The 24021-nt window shown below is 43.5% G+C and overlaps 1 protein-coding gene across 1 annotated transcript; it reads left to right on the top strand.

Annotated features, from left to right (window-relative positions):
• Window positions 1-34: 34 nt before the first annotated feature.
• On the top strand, window positions 35-5097 carry LOC121593157 (protein prune homolog 2). Its single transcript, XM_041915285.1, has 4 exons — window positions 35-856; window positions 1344-2954; window positions 3030-3140; window positions 3205-5097. Exons 1-4 carry the CDS (start codon window positions 852-854, stop codon window positions 3317-3319), a joined length of 1842 nt encoding a protein of 613 aa, XP_041771219.1. The 5' UTR covers window positions 35-851; the 3' UTR covers window positions 3320-5097.
• Window positions 5098-24021: the final 18924 nt, after the last annotated feature.

Raw genomic sequence — 24021 nt, 5'->3', positions numbered from 1 at the left:
AGCTATGACAAAATCCGAAACAGAAAAACAAAATTTAAAAAATCGTTCTCCAAAACCGTTGCCCGATCTGGCAACACTGCCAGCGCGAAGCGCACTTTGTTTTGCTTCCGTTTTGACAGGTCGAGGGAGAAGCAAAGAAGAATAGGAAAAGAAATTCCTCAACAGAACAAAAGTTCTCCCCACACACAATCAAAGATGCAAGTGCACTCCGTTCGTCCCGCATTCCCTCACATGTTACGCCGTTCAGCAGCGCGATGTGTAATCAATTAAGAATCAGTTGTCCGCACAAAGAGAGACGGCCGTGAGTAAGCTTTCGGGCCAATCGATGTCGGCGAAGGCAGCGTAAGCAGCGTGTGGTGCGACAGTTCAATAATGATTCATCGCTGTGCGCTAGCAGCAACGCACCACAGTGTTGTTGTGGTGGTGGTGTTGACGGTGCTGGAAAACGGTGCAGTTTCAGGGCTTTCCATCGGTGGTGCTGATTAAGCGGTGGCTGCAGTACAACTCGCTCCAACTTGAAGAAAGTGGAAAAGATTCGAAAATCTATACCGCGTACGCCTCAGTGTACACGCAATTGAGCCAGAAGGACATCCGCTAGCCAGCCAGCCAGCCACAAGAGACCATTTCTCGCTGGGTGTCACGAGAGACGACGGTGTGTGCGTGTGTGGGCATCGTGTAGTGTGACGTCTGTGTGAGTTCGTACGTGCGTATGTGTGGGCTGATCCTTTGAAGTGTTACTTGTTATTGTCCCCGTGGGTTGTGACGGTAGCACCCCCGGATCGTCCTTTCTTATTCCCGTACGCAAATACTTCTCTTATTGATACGTAGGAGGAGACGGACGGACTGTGTCGATGAGGTGAGTCCACTCGCTGGAGGTGAGGTGTTGGAAAAAAAAATTGGTTCATTTTTTCCCTGACCAGAAGCGCTGCTGTGGCTCTGTTGTTAGTGTTCGATTTTCCGCCCTACGTTGGGAAATCAAATGCCCCAACCGTGAGTGTGTGGAAAGAGGGAACATAATCGCGTCACAAATAATCGACATGAATATGTAGAAGTTGTGTCGATGGTTTTTGGTGCTTAGAATGAATATTGCCGCACGATACTTTTGAAGCCAAAACACTTCTGTGCCCATTTCAATATCGTATTGGAGGTGTTCGCACATATTGCAATTCTGGAGAGAGCAAATGGAATTCTTCCTGTAAATCTAATTGGAATTTTAAACATTCCCGTACTGCCTTTCATTGCAATTCCATCACGTAACGGCACAACATTCCTGACCTTCCCCATACTAAACCGTTCTTACATTTCTCTCTCTCTTTCTCTTCGACACGTTTCCCATTTACCAGTGAAAGCTTGGAAGATAGTCCACTGTCGGACAATAGGATGGACATATCGGAGAACACGACCTCGCACGGCTCGTCGCCTCGACTGCCGGTGGAAGGGTCGCCGGACTACTCGCCAGTGCACGACTCGGACGGTGTGTCGGTGGGGCAGCAACCGCTGCTGTCCCACTGTCCCTCCGATACGGCACTTGGCAACGGCGTAGAACGTTCGCACGATGCTACGAGCGCAACGACTGGCGCCACGACGGAATCGATAGCGATACACAAGCTGACGATAAACAGTACGCCGGCGGTCGTATCCCCGCGGCTCACGACGACCATCACGGCCGGTCTCACGCCCGTCAGCAGCCATCCGCTGATGATGTCACCGACGGGCAGCGAATCGGACGTGTCGGAGTTTCTGGCCGAAACGCCGCAGCAACAGCAGCCGGCCGGCTGCCGCGAGGTGACACCGGTGCGCAACTACTACCACTACCCGGACGTGGTGCCGGCGAGCGAGCAGCCACTGCGGCTGGCCAGTCCGTACGCCAATCGGGGAGCGCGCACGGAAACGCGCGCGGCGAACGGATCGATAGCAGCCGACGAGAAGCGTTCTCACGTAGCCATGGTGACGCCAGCCAGGCGTGGTAAAAGTTCGCCAGCTAAGAGACAGCCGGCAGCGGACGGCTCGAAAGGCAGAACGACGGTACCGGCCGCCACCTCGACGCTTGACGTTATAAACAACGTCATCCACAGGGATGACGAAAGTGGTGGTGGTGGAGGTGGATTGCCTGCCGTACCGCGTCAACTAGCTACGGAGGACATGGGATCGGATTTCTTCAGCACCGACTCGGAAGGGGGCGAACCGTTCGATGAGGAAGATGTGTCGCTGTTTCATGCTTCCGTGACGCCGACCTTTCAGTCGGTGGCCCTGCACGCTTCGCCGCCCCAGTCCGATGGACCGTCGCCGACCGGTGGTGGGCAGCAGCGGAAGCAGAAGCATCATTCGAAATCGATCTCGCCCCGGTTGCACCAGCGCCGCAAAGTTCCACTGCCGAGCGATCTGCTCGTGGACGACGTCAGCTCGATGGAGGACACGCTGTCGAACCAGAGCGTGGACGAGCTGCAGCAGAACCTGGTGTCGCTGAGCCCCTCGTCCTCGATTTTGGATGACAATGGCTTCAACGTCGATATCGATGAAGATTTTCTCGACCTACCGGGCACACCGAAAGCGACGGGATCGTCGGCGGACGCGGGCCACGATGGCGTGCTGGGCCGGTCTTCCACCCTGCCCCAGTATTCGGCCCGCGAGGAAGCGCGCGACATACGGAACTGGCAGAAGATCACGCTGCCGGATGGGAAAACGCGCGAGATCGATATGAAGGTGATCGAACCGTACAAGTGTGTGCTGTCGCACGGTGGCTACCTGCAGTCCGGTGGCCACAACGCGATCGTGGTGTTCAGTGCGTGCCATCTGCCGGATCGATCGCGGGCGGATTACCACTACGTGATGAACAACTTGTTCCTGTACGTGGTGAAAACGCTCGAGCAGCTGGTCACCGAGGACTACGTGCTGGTGTATCTGCACGGTGGCTCGAGCCGTGGCAACGTTCCTCCCTTTCCGTGGTTGAAAAAGTAAGCAAACAAAAATTACACTTTTGAATAGATATTAAAGACTAACACGATTTCCTTTCGCTCTCTTCCCGCCAGATGCTATCAGTTGCTGGATCGTAGACTGAGAAAAAGCTTGCGCAATCTTTACATGGTGCATCCGACGTTTTGGCTAAAGAGCGTCGTCTGGATGGCGCGGCCGTTCATAAGGTGAGTTAGCGGTCAGCGTTGTCTCTGTAGATGCAGTTAACACAGGTTGTCTTTCTAATTTTAGTTCTAAGTTTTGGCGAAAACTCGTGTACGTGACTTCGCTCGAGGAGCTGTACAAGCTTGTGCCGGTGGAGAAGGCAGCCGTTCCGGATAAGGTGAAGAACTACAACGCTCGGTAAAGTAATTCACTACTCAGTACGCGATTCATAATGGTGTTAGGGAAGACGGGGTGCAATACTTTTCCTCAATCGTTTGTACGTTGATTTGTCATCTTTTTCCCCTGTTTAATGATTAAGGGCCTATCCTTGCATCCTTGTGTTTATGTATGTGTGTGTATTTGTGTCTGGGAGGACGCGGAAGTACTGATCTCCTTATGTGTTTGTCTCTTGTGTGTTCGAAAAGATTTCGATTCCAATGGTTATGGGAAGGGAAAGAAAGTAGCAATGAAGAAACATGCAAAAGCGAACGTAAGCATCCTCCCTGTGCGGCGTGTCTGCTAAGACTTTGCACTGAAATCGATGAAAACAAGCAATGATATCTTTAAGAAGTAGATGAAATCGACATATAATATGAGCAAGAGGTAGCAAGCTAGTGCGAAATCTGCGTAGAACGTAGCGGTAGTTATCGCAATGCACTTCTCATCTCAGCCCACCTGGCCGCTAGTGCCATGGGCGTCACTATCAATCAAACGAAACGGTAGAATAGGATTCGAAAGAACGGGCTCCGGTGCAATTTGGTGCCGCTCGTTGTTTTCTTTTGTCCTTTCGGGTAGATAAATACGACACTACTGAAACGAAGCGAAACGTTGGTTCCAGGAACCCCGTTGCTAGATAAATCGCGGCTGGAGAAATGAATCGGTGGAGAGTATTAGTATTGAGGGTAGAATTGTGAACGCATATCGAACTGCCTAAAGAATGGGAGACATAATCTGATCTCGGTTAGTGTGTGTGTGTGTGTAGTGAAGGCTTTTTGGAAGATAGATTGTGCAAAGTCCTAAGCCACGCGTAGTTCGGTCGACTGTTGCCGTGCGCGAACTGAAGAACCGATGAGATTAGTTTGAGAAAATGCAAAATCTAGCCACACTGGGACTCGAATTAGGTTTACGAATATAATGATTCTTAGATTACACCGAGTAAGCTTGTTTGATTCTAATTTTCGAAGGCTTTGTTTCGTACTATCCATCTAAGACAAACTCGCAAAAACAAGGAATACAATATGACACATTACCAAAAAAGAAAAAACAAAATTGAATTTCCCTAAACGGGAAGGAACTGCCTGATTGTTTAGCAACGTAGGAGCTGATATCTTTCTTCATATTGGCGAATAGCACTGGCACGTGTTATCGGGGCGATGCCTGGCACGAGCACGAGTGCACGATGGAAGAGAAATACTGATAATAACTATTTTTTGTAAGAACACAACATAAAGCAATGCAGAAACAATAATGTTAAAAAAAGAATACCAGACGCCAGGGAAATCAATCATTTCGGCAAAACAAAACAAAAACCATGTACCAGAGCTGGCCATCAACTGTTGACGCTGTTGTAAGAGTATGTGTTTTGTAAGTATCTAATTTTGTACGAGAAAGATTTCCGCACGTGCGTCAGTAATGATTTCAGCTGTGTTAGCTTATTAAACCAGAAACAACAATTATAACTAATACAGCGGATAATCCGTCGAACAGATAGAATATCATTTCCATAAGAAATATTAGAGATGTATGGAATATTTTCCTAAAGATTGAAAAAACAAACAAACGGTATAACCCAGACTGCTGTAAGGGCGAACAGGTTGAAAAAGTTGTTGTTAAATTGTTAAACAAAAGACCAATATTTAGACCGTTGCGTCAGAGACCGAAGCTAATTGGAAATGTATGGTTTGGCTAAATGGCAATGGTTTGTTTGTGTGTGTGTGCAATAACGCACTTGAAATTATCCGGTATCTATAAACTCTAGTACAAAACAAAACGATACGACTTCTTAAGCCAGCCACCCTGTATTGCAAAAACCAATACTCATACCAATCTTCTTCGTAAAGCAAAATGGGAATCCTGGTTTGTATACCAGCGCAGTACGCAAAAGTTTTCCGTTAGTCCGGTATACGGGTTAGGCGAATCATGCGAGTTGTAGCTATAGAACGATGAAAAGCAGTTACATTTATCCTAAATGTGCGTGTATTGTGAAAAGTAGTGAAACATTTGGGAAACCAAAACGGTGTTGTAAACAAAAGCATGATGTTAGGAGGTAAATTTGTGTTGATCTACTGTTTTCTCTGAGAGAAATGTATTGGCCAGTAACTAGTTTGGGTTCTATTTTATCCTTCCGTTGTACTCTTTCTGAGCAAATAGTTACTTTGTGCACTGCTTGTTTGTTCGTATTGGTCTAATTGGTGCTGAATCGATCTTTATTTTTACGGCACCATTGGAAATGTACATCTCATATTTGTTTCAATAATGTAACGAGTTTCAAGCATTCATACGCAAACCTTTGTTTGGTTTATTTGAATTTTATCGATTGAACTGTGCTTTGCGTGAAGTTTAATAAGAAGCCACCGATCAAAGTTTACCTCCTAATGCATGGTACGATCTCAATGGGAGCAAGACTATGTATTGAATCGTGAAAATAAACCTCCATAATTGTAGTGTTCACGCAGACTTATCGACCGTGTATTATACTTATCTTCTGTGCGTTAGCTGTTCGTTTACTTAGTATAAGCGACCCATTGGGTCTTTAATCCGAAAGACATCTGTGTTATAATTTATGTTAATTTATTCTCGAATTGTATAAATAATCCATGTTTGATTATCTGTATATGACATGTCTGTTTTGTTGATTAGGAAAAATAACTAAAGGCAAGAGCTAACTAAACGACTAATATTAACATTTTCTATTGAATTTGCATCTGCATGATGACTCTTCACTTTTATAGACAATCTTTAATTTCTGTGGTTGTGGGTTGAAGTTATTTGTGTATTTGTTGTCATTTGTTTATACTAATGATGAATAATGAAAATAGAATAACCAATAGACTATGTTTCTCGTGAATGGTTGTCCATGTTTCAACAAAATGCTATTCTTGCAATTAAAATTGATAGTAAATGAGATTGTTTTTACATTACTATCATTTAATATAGCAAAAGTTTAATTGCAAAATTGCAAAGTTTATTAAGATTTGTTTCTTAAAACAACAGCACTGTGTGAACGGACAGTGTCCTTTACTTCAATCAGATGGACAGCTGTTGATTATTTATAATAATCAGATATCCCAGTTGATGTTAGGGGATATTAGAATTTCGTTACACTAATGGGTCATTGTAAATAAATCTACTGCTCGTACCGAATCTGGACAGCAAATAGAAGGGATTGAAGAAAACTTCACTCTTCCTTAGATTATGCAAATTATGCATCCGAAAATGTATAAAGTAAGTCTCAGGGAAACGGGTCAGCAACGGTCAGTTTTGTGTCCGTTGGTTATGCTGAAGATGATTATAGCAAAAAAAGAGAGATGAGAAGTCCTGTGCAAGGATATCCATGAGAAGTATTGTTATCCATTATGTTGCTGTTGATGATTAACTCTATATTGACTTTTAAAGTTTAAAGGGAATGCTTTAATTTAAAAAAAAACATAATAGGTAATCGCTATATTTGCATTTCTGTCCGAACCGTATTTTGTTTCATCCCATTAATGCATTTCAAAAAAGGTGCATTTTATTAGCACCCATAGAGAGTGCTTTCCTTCCTTCATCTCTATTAAAAGTAATCCTCGATCGGCGATCTCTAGCGCTTTAGGTCCCAATGAGCGAACGCTTACCAAGCGATGGTGGTACTCTTACTATCCATTAAAGATTGATTACGGCGCGAAAGCGTGGCGCACAGCAGGGTTCGATGGGGACGCTTTGATAAATGAAGAATTTCAACCCGACGAGATGCCCCTGCCGCTCTTCCGCCAGCAGAAGGTAAACAGAAGGGTGAATCCTCACCCGCTTTTTGGTGTTCAAAGTCGCGCGGTGGAGGTTTCGCTTATCCGCACCGATTAAATAAGCGATACGATGTGATATGCCGGTACGCGCAAATTGATTTTTATGGTGCGTTTCGAATTTTAACAGCGCAGAACTAATTTTATGATCGATTGATGCTCCGATCGTACACCGTACCCACCCCCGTACGATGCCACGCATTACAAAGTATTATACGATCTCTCGGTGTTGCGTCCTGGGACTAGTCGGAGATGCAATCATGCTCACGGGGGAGTCTTCTTATCTCTAATGTGAGATAATTTTACGGTCAAACCATTCGTATGCACAATCGCATGAGCTAAATTCCACTAGGAAAAAGGGGATAGGGCAATATTTGATTGGCTAGATGAAGTCGAGGAGGATTTGTTTGGTTTTTTGCCTGTAAGGTGCAACGATTTGGCTAATAGTAACAGATAAACGTCTTCTGGAAGCTATTTTGTGGTGTTTTCTATACTTTGTTTTTCTTGCAACATTGAAAATCCATTCCGTTGTCCAAAATTCTGCACAACTTCACGTAAAACGTTTTGCCATAAACGAAATTAATAATTTCCTTAAGGCGATCTTCAAAGAGCTGAAGATGCTTGTTGTACGCCCTTGAATGACAGTTCATAACAGGAATATGAGCGGGGACTACTGCTACACAACAGCAGCGTATGGAAGGAAAATTACGCACGCCGCGGTTCGTGTGAGATTGGCCGCACAGAGTGTAATTATCTCTTAATTGCAGACTTTTCATCGGATGCTTCTCAATCAAGCCCAATGTAGGATTTTTTTGCGTCGCGTTTATCTCAACAGGACGGCAAAAATAATCAAAATTTAATTACACTTCATTGTTGTATAATGTTGATGCACTTTCAATTTATTAGCATTGGCAGAAACCAATTAGATTTTTATTAACAATTTGATATTTGAATTCGAAGACAATCGACATTCAGTCTAAAGTGTCTAATAAAAATACGATCACCTTTCAACAGCATATTTTACTGTTATGCTGTCTGTTAATTATTGTTTACATTAAAATAGAACGATTGATCGTTATAGTGTCAAGGGTTTTGGCGTGTAAGTAGTGGCGAGTTTGGTATCTCACATCCCTCTGCCATGTCCTCGCGACGGACGGGACGAGCAAGAAGCAGCTGGGCCGTTGGTACCATTCTTGCTCGTACCGTTTCGCCACTGTCAGCAAACGGTTGGACATTGATAAATTGGACGCTCGTTTGTGGTGAACCCCGTGACGGCGCAGTTCACCATGTTGTTGGGCGATCATTTTTGCGATCGATGCCACGGTGCCGGGATGTGCGTGCACGCGGGTGATGCTGATGTGCGCGCGCGCACACACCAAGCTTTACGGTATGATGGTTCTCACGCGCTCACAACACGGCGACGAATCATCATCGCAAGTCGCGAATGGTGCATTGGGATTTTGCTGGGCGCGATTACGCTGCTCCAGCGCTTCGTCTGCCTTGCTGCCCATATGATCGATGCGCGCTGCCAACAGTGCGCCGATGCGACGCGCAGAAATGATGGGACGGTTTTTATCCGATGCAATATCGTCATCCAGCTTCAGGTGGCACAGGAAGGGGGCGGTGCACTCAGGCAGGCTGTCTTTGCCTTCAAATCATCGATAATTGTTGTTTACAGCCGTCCACAATTCATCCGGAGGCAGAAATGACACAATCAGCCGAATGTGTGCTGTCTTGTGGACAGCTTCGAATACGTGTAGAATGAAAAGGAATGAAAAGGTGACGATGAGGTTAACTGCAAATTGAATTGCACTCGCTGTTTGTGTGTGTGCAGAGGAATGCATCAAACGAGATGTGTGGAGGTGTACTATGGGGAATGCATCTTTTAGTGGCAGTGTTACACAGGCTAAGAATTTTGTTGTTCTCAAGTGAGGTTTGTGGACGGACTAGTGAGAAAAATGTTAGATTTTAAAAGAGGTTTTTTTTTTTTTTTAAAAAAAGAGTGGCAAATGAGTCCAGGGAAATTGGGATTGTTATAAATCTGGCCTAGTCACGATATTGTTCAGGTTTAATTATAGTATGGACCATCCAATTCAAATCAAAAACAATTAAAAAAATATATTATTTTTCAATATTTCAGAACATGGCTAAATGTGAGAATGATTTTAATAATAAATAGATAATAGTAATTATGATAAACTTCAACTTTGCAGCATTCAATGAGAATGAGTGAAAACATATTCAAGTAGGGTAACTGTACCAGTATTCGGCAGTGTACCTGTTTTCGGCAGGGTAACTAAAAACGTGTAATTACGAAAAAATGCGTTGAAAATTGTATCAACACATATTTTTTACATAGAGATATGCTCATTTGTTATTCATATACGAAGTTTCACATCATTTCCATGCATATTTTTCAAAATATCAAACAAAATGTGCAGAGTTCAACAGTTTCGGCAGATTTGCAGTTAGCCAATAGTTTGGCAGGTTTCATTATTAACAGCAAGGTCCTTGAAAGAGAACAGGTCGAAGCGCTTAGAGTAAATTGACAGAAAGCCATGGGAAAATTTTGACAGTTAAAGTGAACATTGTTTATGTTTAGCGATGGACGTTGCTATGGAGTGAATGAGAGTTTTGTTCTGCATTTTACATTCAAGTCCTGGTAAATTATTTGAAGAATTAGAATCCAATTAGAATATTACATGACTGATATAATCCAAGGATCTCTTTTATCATTCGTAGCCGGGTTATAAGTAAATGACGGTATGCATATTGTACCAGTGTGTGTCGATTGGATGTTTCATTTTACTCTCAGTGTTCAATTGAAAGTAAAAAGGACTTCTTTAACCCAGTTGAATATGTTAAACATTTCGTTTTTTCCAGCAGCACCTTTGCAAACGGTAGTGGTTTGTGGTCACGGAATGGCAAACAATGAAAAAGGTAATCAATGTTTCTGAATACAGAGTAGACTGCAATTACTTCTCCTTTATTGTCCAGAAGTGATTGACCGCAAGAAATTTAACCAATATAACCTTCCTAATAGTAAATTCGTCCACTTTTGCTCGTTAACTATTAGCCGTTTGTTTGTAAACACTTTTTCATGAAACTGTCAAAAGCGAGCTGAAAATGGCAACCTAGCAACGGGCTTTGCATCGACCTGTTCTCCTTAATAGATCTTGATTAACAGAATCAGAGCACTAAAACAATAAAAGTATGGTTTTTATGAAAGATTTTATGGTTGCAGATTTTATACTAGCCTGCTTGGAATTTAAAAACACTAAAAACAAGTAATTATTCAGTTTAAATGCTGCCGAAAATTGGTACACTGTAAATGTTGATTTTTGACAGATCAATGCTTTGGGCTACTGCCGAAACTTGAAACAAAAACACACTTTTGATTTCGTTGAATATTCATTTAAAACTTGATCAGAAAACTGTAATGCGTATATCGTCACATAAAACCACATTTGTTATATCAAGTATCACCAATTTCACTATAAATTATCCAATTACTTGAGAGAAAAATAATAATTTGTGAGCCAGTCGGAGCCGTACTATGCAGCCGTCAGGCAGTCTCATTTCTCCAGTGCCTACTTTGTTTGTAACTCAAATCAAAATGACTGAAAAATTGCCAGCAAAAAAATGGGCAACATAAAATTAATAATTTAAGTACTTTTTAACACCATTCTTAGGAAAGAGAGAATATTAAATTGTTTTAAACATTTTTGTCTACCTGTTGGTATTAATTAAAACATTTGCCGACCCGTATTCGCGTTGCCGAAAATTGGAGCACAGCCTGCCGAAAATAGGACCAAACTGCCGAAAATAGGAACAAAACAGTGTTTGCATTATCATGAATATCGCTAGAAAATGCATTTGAAACGGCAAATAAAAAATAGCACAACATAATTCGATAGTTTATCGTTCAAAATAACGTCACTTTCATGAAAAGTAATAAAAATTGTAAGTGTACAAGCAGTTTTTGCGCACGCTTGTGAATGGCATGGGTGAATGGGAGACTCAATAAACATTCGTTTATTCTGGATGGCAAGAGAGAGATCTCACGAAGAGATGAACTCAAAAAAAGGTATAGATTGCTTCTGGTTTCAATTGTTAAGTAACTGATGTCAGTACATTAACATAAATAAGGGCAACTAGAAGTGATAGCTAAGATTTTCATGTAGCATGAAACGGAAAGCAATAATAACTACTGTTAAAATATACTAAACTTCTGGAAATCCCAATGTTTTATGCATGTGCTCATCTTACCCATATCAGGTGTCAGCATGTATCGTAAAACTTTGTATCGGCATGTATCGTAAAAAATTGTTCGTGATGAAGAATATTTTCATCAGATTTTCAATTGTGCTCGAACATATCGATGAATACTAGCTGGAAATGTCTAACATTTGACCAACAAAGGCTTACCAGGCATAAACTGATAATAGATCGTTCAACATTTTTATTTTGCAGCAATGCAAACAGTAATTTGAAACAGTTGACTCAATTATTGATCAATAAAATTAATGAATTATAGTGACAGATAAATAGTTAACTACAAATATCTTCCAATAAATTAGTAATATGATGACATTTTTTCAGAAGCATATGTGCATATATACTAGCATATTTGTGGTCCTGGGATCACTTATGTCACTTTTCATAGATATTATATTGAAAAGAATCTCCCGTATAACGAGTTTTCGCATAACGAATGAGTCACTGGAACGAATTAAACTCGTTATAAGGAGTTCCACTTTATCATGATTTTTACAATTTGGCTCAAACTATCCATGCACTTCACTTCTCTTAATTATTGTTAGTCTTATAATTATCTGATTTAATCTGAGGATTTGATTAAGTTACGAACGAAAAATAAAACAATTCGTTTTTTATTGATTTGAAAAAAATAATTTATATGTTTTTTAAACAATTTTAAACATCTAACGATGTTAATTGTAAAAGCGTTATTAACCTAAACTTTTTGTATGAATAGCACTCTCGTCATATGAAGTACACATCGTGTAACTGCAATTATTACGATTTAACAACCGTTTAATCTTTCTTTCGAAAACAAGTATGTGCCTTGTGTGTTGTTCTCTAATTAAATGTACTTTAATTAAAAATTTAATTGTAACGCAACGTTAAATTATCCTTTGCAGAGGAACAAAATTCCACTCCCAGCACGAAACCAAAGCTGTTGCGTTATTTTTTTTTCAATTTTTCTCAGCACAACCGTCCTTTAATAGCTTCATTTGGCCGCATCGCTTTTGCTGACCACGCATGAATGGCCAGTGGCCAATGGACTATAAGAATGTTTTTAATTACATCCGCAAAGAAATATCAAAAAAATCCTCATCCTCAATGCGTACAAAGCGCTGCTCATTGCGCGACCCTTCCAGCGGAGGGGACGCACATAAAGCATACCGCCGGTGTGTGGCTCGAACATTTTCCAGTATTCTTTCCGCTTAATTACGACACCTTCAGGCTATGGTGGTACAATACGACTGCTGTCTTCGCGTGTACACACGCACTAAACCGATCCTCCCTGTGTTTACTGTTTTGCGAGAAAATTGCTAGCTTATAGTTCTGAGTGGAATGGAGGTATGGTCGAATGCGATCGACGAAAGTCCATGGATACAGAAGAGATTTATTTGCACAATAAAAAAAGAGAATGTTTCTCCGATGTGAAAGGGTGTAATGCGTTTGTGCGTTTTGGATAGCAGGGTTAGTAAGGAAAAGGTGTTTCCTTCCGCCTAACGAATCCTTCTTGAAAAAAGCGGGCCAAAGAAAAAGGGGAAAAAGTGACAAACGAGTTCCGAAAGGTGCTGCTAGCAGCGCTATTGAGCGAAGGTTTAGTTCCATCATGAATGGGTCCGTACGGTAGCGATCGAGAGAATAAATGGCCCATTCGTCCTTGTGTTACAATCCATTACACATTTTCATTTTTGCTTGGTGTACAGGCTCATTCCAGGACGTTCTCTGTGTGCTATTTCCCGTTGAAATGGTATCCTGATCATCGTCAACCCCTTCTTAGAATGTTGCTCTTCCATATCCAGCACGGTACGGTAGCTGAGGATATCAATCTTAACCAAATGACCAGCAGATATGACCACGAGGGAGAGTTATGAGGACAAAATGTAAAAAAAACTTCTGCTCTATCATAGAAACTGACACGCTCAGCCCAAAGCAACCCATCCTTTAATTGTCCACTTCGTTACGCAGTGGACAACGCCTTCCCTGCACTGCTGCTGCTGCTGCTCCTGCTTTGCATGAATGTATTTAGAATGGAGGGGAATGAAGGTTTTTTTCGCAACTTTCGTCCCTTCGGCCTCACGGCAGTGTTGGTAATGGCCACTGCCATACTGCCCTGCCGTGCAGCGAAATGCCGAAAGGAAAAGAAAAGGAAGCGCCGGAAGACGGATGACAGAATCCTGTCTCGAAGGGGTTAACCCCGCCGCTGGACACTGGTCAGCTCGTGAACAGTGGCCGGGTAATCTTCACCATTCAGACACGTTTCGCCGTTTGAAAGACAGTTTTTTTCTCGTCTTCCGCGCTCGTCCGCTTCGCCACACAGTTGCGTCCTGCTTGCGTAAGATGACCCTCAGAGCTGTTGCAAAGGGGGTTGCGGCACGATGCGGACGCTTCTTCCTTCAGATTAGGCTGCTGAGAAACGGTCAAGCAGCTGTGTGTGTGTATGTGTTTGCCGATCGGCAACGCTTGACCGGTGCGAATGGACAAGCAAGGCAGGACGCATCCATGGGAATGTACCGGTCAAACGGGTTATCCTTAGGCGGGGATTGTGACGGTTTGTGTCTTTCCGCGGGATGCTACCAGCTAGTGTTGGGTAAAAATTTTTTTTTTTCGTTTTGTTTTGGGCTGCTCTTATGTTTCTGAGCTGTAGAATTTAAAATTTTGAATGCTAATGGCCCTTCGTCTAATTCGTGGGAAAGTCGTTCTGTGCGGGCTTTTGGGTCGGGCGAAAAATCTTCACTTCCTAAGTTGCTTTCTAACGGCTAACGGCTAAATGTGGTACGTTTTTTCTTTAGATTCGGCAGCTGGCCATCACGGCCATCAGGGTGGACAGTGGTCATCGGGAGAGATCGGATTTTCAACGGACGAGTTTGTGTAAAGGGCTGCAGAATGAGATGTGCGATGGGACAAAGACGTAGACTGATTAATTTTTGGATGGTTTTTTTAGTTGGATCCTTATGAAACGGATTTAAAAAAAAAGAAGTTTGAAGTTAATGGTCATGGGGAAGGTAAAATTGTCCGTTACAAAATGATTACGACCAAAAAAGCATAGTGTCACGTCTATGCGACCATTTTGTTACGAAAAACAACCAACAAAGGATTGATTACTAACAAATTAACGTATTTCCCGTATTTGCGGGGAGTTCTCAAATGATGAAAATACTTTTTATATATTAGTTTTGTTTTGAAAATGTAGTTAAAATAACGTACTTCTTTTGATGGTAAATGCTACTGTTTGATCTCAAATAATTTGTTTCCTTTTACTGGCGACAGACCATCGAGGATAACCCGATTGGAATTAACCATTAATTTAGACTTGCTAAATTCTTCGAAGGATAAAAGGAAGCATTTTCAACAGATACCTTCACTCTTTCTTGTTGGCCTGCTCACGATAGAGCACGTCGATGTGACATGGCCTGAGCAACAATTATGCTCCAGGATGCTCAGTCTCTGGCTGAAGCCTCCCATCCATGTAGGAACCCGGTGGCCGACAGGTCTCGCTTCACCTGATCCAGCCATCGAGTTCGCTGTGCTCCCCTGCGCCTTGTTCCAAACTGGGAATCGCTGTCGAACTTCTTCTTGGTGGGCTATAAGTCCGGCATCCTCATGACATGCCCTAGCTATCGTATCCTGCCTTTGCCACCGTCACGATGCTCGGTTCGCCGTACAGCTCAGCAAGCTCGTGGTAACAGATGCCTTCAATACATCTCATTTATCATCGAGGCTCCAAAAGACTCAAATGAGTGATCACTAGATGACTTCATGCCCCATTCTTATAACTAATTTATTTTAATTGAAAGTATTTTCGTACTTACACTGTTTTGAAAACAATTGAATGCCACAGCTTTTTCTTCTGTTTGGCGTAGCGTCTTACGCGGACATGCCGACCTATACAGGCTTTCAACACTTAATTCATTACCACGAGAAACCGGATAGTCAATCCTTGCTACGGGGAGACGGTCTATTCTAGGCTTAAACCCATGACGGGCATGTTACTGAGTCGTTCGAGTTGACGATTATACCACGGGACCGCTCCAGAATGCCAATGCTACAATATATACATTTTATACCACAAAGTTACAATGCGACTTTGTTATGCTGCTGCTATGAATGCAACAATGTTAAAGCAATCCCACTAATAGCTTTACCTAAGTTTGAACGTCTCGAAAACTTCATCATGCTTTCGATCGTGTCCATCGTGGCCATCACGAGATATGGACCACCATAATGACACTAATCAACATTACAACGAAACGCGTTGCGTTCCTTGTGTGGGATGGCTGGACCCCAGACCTTCTACGGTCAACTCTCCGCTCTGCCTTTTACAGTGTTATCAGCGTCTTTCCCGCGTGCGCAAAAAAACCCCTAGCATGTACCAATCAGCGAGCTCTTTGGGCTGGCCACACTACTGCTGAATGCTGTGTGTGCGTGTGTGTTTGTGTCTCGTGCCTAAAACCGAACATAAAAAACCGCAACCTTTCACAAGCTATCAGCGCTTCGCTAGATAAATGAAAGCTGCATCCTAGAAAAGGAGATTTATTTCCTGCCCACCCGCCCCAAAGCAATTGGAATGGCCAGCAAAAAAAAAACAGCCGCCCTATTGGAAAGCGGCGATCCAACTTGCGTCCCGATTGTGCACTAATTCATCGTGCTCGTGCGCTTGTCATTTGCAATTCGCGTGCGTTTGCCAGGAAGGCGAGGGAATGAAACGCTTGTTGCATTCGTATTGGTCCAGATCCGGTTGGAGCTGGGTCGCGCAGCTTCGAATTTATTGAACATTTTTACTATGTGTTGGAATTAAGAGCGGAGAAACTGCAAGAGGAAAACAACAACAAGCGGGTTGCTAGCGATGAATGGAGTGTATGAATGAAACCGGCGCTTAATGGAAATCGTGATAATGGCCGCCTCTAGATAAGGATGATGATGTTACTACTAACGAACCGTACTCGTCCATTGGCTCTCGTTGTTAGTATGCGTTGAGTTGCCTCGCTGAAAGGTTATTAGTCTTCGAGGTTATGTGAAACGTTTGGTTTGGTTACATCAAATTAAGCAAAATGACTTTTGTGAATGTATCGTAGTTAAACCTTTTTATCGAGAAATGTTGTTTATTTTGAATATTATCCAAAATTTATCTAAAGTTTTATGAGGTCGTGTGTATTTGTTGCTGTAATTCTGCAATTTATTATATTTTTCATCATAACGTGTATAAAATGAGTGAATTCTCGCATACTGCTCGTTCTAGTAACGATTCCATTTAGATGAAATATGAATGATTAAATCCTTCACCTAAACTTTATGGCGCCCATTTCCATTTAGTGCGTATTTAGAGCTGAAACATGAACCACACGTCAGCCTGTCCCGGTTTAATGATTATTTATCTACTCAATTCGCTCGCTCTCAAAACGGCACACATATTGCACCGGAAACCATTTTTTCGATTATGTTTGCAACTAAATGCAACCAACAGTGGGTACATAAATTCTGGAAAAAATGGTCAATCTATTGCAACGTTTGCACTGCACACCAGAACAACAAACCCGCCGTAAAGGCGGTCGTTTTGATGTCAACGCACCTTTCGTCGCGATCGTCCAGCGATTACGACGACCTGTGGTGGCCACATGAATCACGGTATCATTGATCGGGTGAAATGGGAGAGAAAATGCGGTTGCGTAAAGCTTAGCTGCGTAACCAGAACGTGTTGATCGGTGGGCGCCGCCAGCGAAACGTTTGGAGAACCTGTTCGATGGCGGCCCGCGTTATGAGAAAAAGGGAGCCAATTAGCGTAACCCTTTGCGTACGCGTTTGTTTGTACCGTTTATAAAATGTGCAAATGTGGCTTTACAACCAGGCCGGTCGGGGCTATAAACTGCGAAACGCGGGCTGAAGGATGCTTATCGTTTTACCCAAATAATTACCTTTATGCGTTTATGAAGCTTCTTTGTACGAAATCTTTATAATCTTTTGGTACGTAATTTTTAAAACGCATCAATCCATGTAGTGCACAAAATGTGGTAATGGGGTTTTATTACACTACAGTCTGTAATATTGTTTTATGATTCATCCGTCACCTTAACTGGGGGGAATATTCGGGACGACGAGGCCGGGCTGCGCACAATGCATCGCCGAGATTTATCGTTTTTTCGCTTAATTAACGAATTAATATCACGCTGAAGGTAGTTTTAGCCTCTTTTTTTCTTCTTCAAGCCACTGCACCACTCATCGCCAATTTATGCCGATTAATGACGATGACGGTTGGCTGGGCAGGCAGATGGCGCTTTAGTGCGTTGCAGTGATGATTCCTCTCGCTCATTCACTCACTCACCTCTGGGTGCGATGAGTAATCCTGTGATCGTGGTTGCGATGGCGAATGAAAGTGTAATAAAAGAAGAGACGAATATTTCAAGAAAACATATCAACGGTTAACGAAAGTGATGGATGCAATAAAATGTAGAAAGGATGCCGTGCCGCCCGTATCGCCGCGACCTCCATTAATCGAGGATCCCGGATTCGCCATGGTGTTGCAATCGGTGGAAAGTTTGTGCATGCGAATGCATGCGAAGCGTATCCTATTGCTCGTTCGTTGCTGGTGCATTACAGCGTAAAAAGTGCAGAATAAAGTGAATAACTTAACAGCCGAAACGCAAAAGCACAGTCCAAAAACTGGAGCGGCTGCGATACCGAAAGGTACTCTCGCCTACGCAAACTTTCGGTTTATGTCCTGTCCGGTTGATTGTCGTCCGTGTACTTTGATTTTTTTTTTGTGTACAGTGCGTCATGACAAGCTATGCTTGGGTTTACTCTTTTACGAATTTTGTAAATCATATGCCGATTTTATTGTTTTCCTTTAATAATTTGAAGTAATGACTTACATAGCGATAGCGATACAAAATAACTTCTTCGAACCAATCGAGTGAAGGACCACTCTTATTAAGTACTGATGCATTTGAATGCACTGATGTAGGGTTTTTTCGCTACAAACTGTACAGCAAACCAGATCCAGATCGATCAAGAACCTTGCAACGTTTCAAAAGGGCAAAAAAAAACGATTCAAATTTCCAGAGAGAAAGTGTTTCAACCAAAACTGATTCAACATTGCAATGCTCCTCGCTTGAATTGTTTTGGAACGTTTTCCATTGCCTTTCCATTTATTTAAAAGCAATGCATTCCCTTCCCCTTCGATACAAAAAAAAAAACCTTCGATAATGTTTTCTGCCTTCAATACTCGCAACTGGCACATGTCCTGGCCGTGACTGTGCACGGCTGTAATCGGTGCGGCGTGGAAGTGAGACGAGTTTTACATTCTCCTCGAGTTTCTGCACGAAACTCCGAGCCCCAACAACTCCTTACAAGTCCTTCCCATACGCTCGTGGCCGTTTCGTAAACGTTTTAGCTTGTTTTTCCCCTGACTGCGTTGCGTCCCCCGCTTCACTGCGACCCCCATGCGCATCCGTTCGCAGTGTAAAATCCTTAGCTACGAACGAAGTACTACCACCACCACCACCAGCCCCGGTGTAGGATGCGATGGGAAGCTGAACAGGGACATGAGACAGCGCCAACCGCAGCGCAGCGCCCATCCCCGGCTCGAACAGATAACTCATTATCTTTTGTCTTTAATCATTCACGAAATGAAATGTTCTCTTGGGCTTTGTTTTGGGTCCGCTTTCCGCTTGGGAGCCCGCACGATTGTTTGTTGCTATTGGATGTGAATGATGTTTTTTTGATAACTTCGTCTTCGGGCCTTTACGGGCGTTCCGTTTCCCAAGGGAGGCACACGTAGTAAAATTTGTAAAGGGTTTCAGCTGCAGACAGCAGCAGCAGCACTTTCCAAAAAGGAGTTGAGCGAAACGAAAATTGGACAAGAGCAAAACAGTAAAAAAAAAAAAATAAAAAAATGCTTAAAACGTCGTCCTGTTTGGGCTCGTTGGCTCACTCACTCACTCGTGCACGTGATCATTCTTTCGGTCAACGTTTTTGGAGTTGCCGCAGTTTTTTTTTGTTTTTGAAGTTTTGCCTTCGATGCTTCCTTTTATTTTATCATCTCCACTTTTGGGGAGTAGCAAAGTCGGAATGGCATTTTTTCTTGCTCTGCGTGCGGTGTTTTCAGGGTGGTGGGGGAGCTTTCCTTCACTTTCCATTTACTGATGCTGATTGCGAGCCAAATGCACGAACCATTTCCATGCCCGCAAACCAGCACACACACACACACACACACAGGACGCTATCGCTTGGCCCGGTCGGCAGTCCAGTGCAGTTCCTAGTTTGTGTTGACGGCGGGGGTTTTTGTGTGTCGTTTGTGGTTTTCGGTTTTTGTTAACCGCAGAGCACCTCGGACGGATTTTGTTGTTTGTTTTTGAGGGTTCATTTTTTTTCGTTAATGTTTCACTTTATCTCGTTCTTTGTTTGTTTTCTTGTCCCATTTGGGTGGACGATACGGTAAGGTTTTGGTAAGCGTGTGGGCCAGAGCATAGGGCCAGGCGATAGTCCTGGTGCAGTTTTGTACGGGGTGGTTCGCACTCGACAAGCGTAAGTGCGGACGAATGTCGCATATCTTCTGGTTCGTTTACTTTGTCGATGTTGCACAATGACAGGTCACGAATTTTGGGCAGAGATGTTGATGAGAAATGAAAGTGTGTAAAATTAACATAAAATAGAAGTACTTATAGAGCAACGAACTAGCTTAAATTCTTTTAAGCTTTTAATTTTCTTTTGGGCTACAGTTTTCTTAGTGGTTTAATTGATAATTTACTCAACATTGCTAATCTTACATTTAACTCATAATTTATTTGAGAACTATATAAGTATGATCAGCGTTTTTTTTTTATTTTTTAACCTGAATAAAGATGCTTAGCTAGCTGTTATAACTTTCTTTTAATTTAAATAGTGTAGTTACCTGTAACATGGTACAATAATTTAAAGTTATTATTGAAATTCTTGCAACTACATGTCCTGCAGCGTAGATATTTATTGTTGGCTTGTTCAGAAATCTTGATCTGATATTTAAAAGTACATTATCTTGATGTGCTGTTGCTGCTGCTGCTGCTGTATCTCTGCACAAGGAAGTACCGATCTCCCTTCTTATGGAACTTCTCCCTGTTTGTTTGCCCCTTCCTCCACCCCCCTCGCTGACTAGCTACTGGATGGAAGCGGCCGTATTCTTGCTGCCCATTCCATGCATCATTCCCAATGGAGGAAGCATACATACATTTATTTATTACACCTCCATAAAAAAAGGAAAACAACAAATGATCGTTCATATACATATAATTAAGGCAAAACAAGCGGCAGGAGATGAGGTGATAGGGGAGGGGAAGGGGAAGTATAACAACGCGATCGCGTACGTACACACGAACGCAGCACACAAACACACCGGAGCACTCAAGCCCCACTACGATCGGGATCGGCGAACGTCCGCGGAAGCCATGTTGGATTCGCAGCATCCCCTGGCGCAGCGGTCGGCACAGCAGTATTGGTGCGATCCGGGCGTGTAACCGGAGTGCGTGCCAGAGTCAACACTTGCCTTTCGTGTGGATCGTGATTTCAGTGCGCGGGAGAGCCACGCGGAGACGGCGCAGTTCGGCGTCTGTGCGCAACGCGCTGCGTTTCCCATTTTCGGACCGTACGGGGTCAACAGAGAGATAGAGAGAGAAAACGATCGTTATTAAGATCGTTTCACCGGCGTCCGGCGACCGGTGGTGGTGGACGGAGTTTGATGATGATAAGTCTCTCCTTTAGTGGCCATGCTCCCGCACCCGCTCGCCACGGAACCTCTCGTGTGGTTTCGTTCGCGCATCTGTACGGAAGGGGTTCGTCGTCATGCACGCGCATGGACCCATCGAAGTGTTTTGATGGACGAACGCGCACGCACCGCGGGCCGATCGATTTGAGCGGATCGTTTGGAAAAAGAGACCCAAACGGCACGAATAACTAACATCACTCCGTTGGTGAGCTGTGGTTGTTGAAGCCTCTTCTAGAGTGCGCTGAGGGGTACCGCTTCGATAGGTCCCAGAAGAGCTCTTGAGCAGGAGTTGCCTGCATTGAACAGTGCTTCATTTCAGGTAGCAACATTTGGGGTTTGAACTTCCGCACAACCTACAATCGAAGAGCTAAGCTTATTTTACGTTGTTGTCTATTTTAATAATAGTGAAACTATTTCATCTTAAACACACTTTCAGAAAAAAAACCCAATTTTCTGAAATATCGATCCGGCCGATTATGCCAGAAAGACTATCTTTCGATGACGTGCGTCGTCAAAACCATTCTCTTAAACGCCTGCCGGGGAAATGTGGGTTTTCCCCATTGGCATAGTTGCCTCAGGTAGCTTTCGGTCCGAAGCTCCCGATAAATACTATCACCACTGATGGTGTGTTTCCCGTGGTAGGGTGTCCCCTTCCGTAGTATAGTAGGCGCGATATTAATTTTGACGCAAGAGATATCCCCCCCCCCCTTCGTGCAAAAGAAGATGGCGCAAAAGAGAAATAGTTTCCGTATCGAATCGAATCGGATTAATTCCGTTGCCAGAAGGCATTTGAATTTTATTGTCATGGAAACGATCAACGATCGCGCACAGTGGGTTTAGCATGGTACGGTATCTTCGGTGACTGTAGTTTACTCGTTTAGCATTTTATTCTTTACCAAGCAGAAGAAGAGAAAACACTTTTTGTGAACAGTGAAATCAATCAAAATCATAAAAAATCTCCCAACTGCCGGCGAGCGCGTTGGGCATTTGTGATGAAAAGGTTCGTCGTCTGTTTGCTGTCTCTGGGCATTTAAGATGAAATGTTTCGTTTGTTACCTCTGCCGTCGCTCAGTAATGTATTTTGGTATTCGACTGTGTCGATAAAGATTTATGTTAGGTATAACATTCCGCTAAACTCAGTGTGTAACACATTCTATATGCTCCCACCAGCGAGTCTAACTTCAAATGTGAACGGTCCCTGGAGATGATGCCTAAGAACTGTTCTCCAAGCCGGTTTCTTTGTGCGCACGTGCCTGTTTAACCACAGTATCTTGGTGCAATTGTCGGCAAAAAACACTCTGACCAATAGCAAAAACAAGTAGAATTCGAAGCGTAAAGAAACACTGAGCACAAGAAAAAAAAGAATAATAATCCGCTCTTACTTCCACCTTGATTTTGTGGCGCGATTCGCCGATTAAAGCTTCTTCCTGGTTGTGTGTTGCTGTTGCCATACCTTCTCCCGCGGCTTGTCTCCCACGCAATTTTGGCAGCACTTGAAAGGCAGCTTCGCATCCCCCGCTGACAGCTGCACCAATCCCAATCCCGAAACTCCCCGCAGCATCCCAAACGCGATGGTCCAACGGGGAAGACGAAGATTATTCGGCCTTTGCCTTTGTACCGTATGTCTTGTCTACGGTCAAAATACCCCTTGCCGTAATAAAATGCGCGCTGTCTCTGACTTCTTGAAAGTTAAGCTTTTGCCGGGCCGCACGTTGTTGGTAGTGGAGTGTGTGGGTCCACGACCGTCGTGCTTCGCCGCTGTAAGCAAAGGTACCACATATACACACACACACGTGCACGCCGCTGCAGCCCACCTGACAACGGGCGCGCGCTAGTATGACGGAATGACAGCCCGGCAGCCTTCGAGGTGACCGCGATTGAGAGCAGACCTCGATCGGGGCAGCACCGCCGCGTTCGTCGTCGATGTGTGGATGTGTGTTGTTGCTTTAGGGCCAAGCACCGTCCTGGCGTTCGAGCGTTTGTGAGCTTTGCGCTTGAGTCATGCGCAAGCAGCGCTTCGGGGGTGATCGTTACCAACACACGCGCAAGGATATGTGCGTATCACCCTAGAGCTCGTGTCAAGTTGGGAAGTAATGTTAAATATTATTATTTTTGAATCTATTTCACGGAGTGTTATGGCAAGTTTTTATGATATAATTTTACAAAAATGCTTTAAAGATGATAATGACTTTTCTGTCTTAGTTGCGAGACTGCTAGAATCATCTTGTCTTATTTTAAAATAAGTTTATATGAGGACAATGAACAGTATTATTCGAGGCTGATATGTTGCTGTATAATTATACTGTAAATCATAGCTTAAGTATATGTTCCTAAACTATGGTAACTAAAACATTTATCAACATCTGTTAAAATATTTATCGCGTAAAAATTAAAAAAACTAAGATTGCAGCACCATTCCTGCGGCAGCGTTGAAGTCTTTCGATCCGAGTGCGTATTAGCTGCTCGCAGATATTATTCTCTTGCACTGTCGATCTCTTTCATAAATCTCTACTTCTCCCTCGACAGAAGTGGCAGGTCCCATCTTACCTTTTACCTCTCACGCCCCTCCATCCACCAACTGGACACTATCGTTGACATTTGCTCACTGGTTTGCGTAAGTGAGTGGGTAGCACCGTGCCAGAACGAGATGTATCATAGGGCAGGTACATGTACGGTGAAGAGAGAGAGAGAGAGAGAGAGAGAGAGAGAGAGAGAGAGAGAGAGAGAGAGAGAGAGAGAGAGAGTCAGAGAGCGAAAGAGGGAGAGAGAGTTGCTCAGCCTGCTTCTGGATGGTGGTGTGCGTGTGAAGTTGATCGTTTTCCATCCGCTTCATTGGTTCGCTGATCGGTTGCCCTGGACTCTGGGATTCCCTTTCTCTCGCTCCTGGCAAGTTCGGCGCTAAACGGATCGGCATTG

This window comes from Anopheles merus, chromosome 2L, assembly GCF_017562075.2.
Source record: "Anopheles merus strain MAF chromosome 2L, AmerM5.1, whole genome shotgun sequence".
In the NCBI taxonomy this organism is placed as follows: Eukaryota; Metazoa; Arthropoda; class Insecta; order Diptera; family Culicidae; genus Anopheles; species Anopheles merus.
This window is presented reverse-complemented; position numbering and strand designations above follow the sequence as displayed.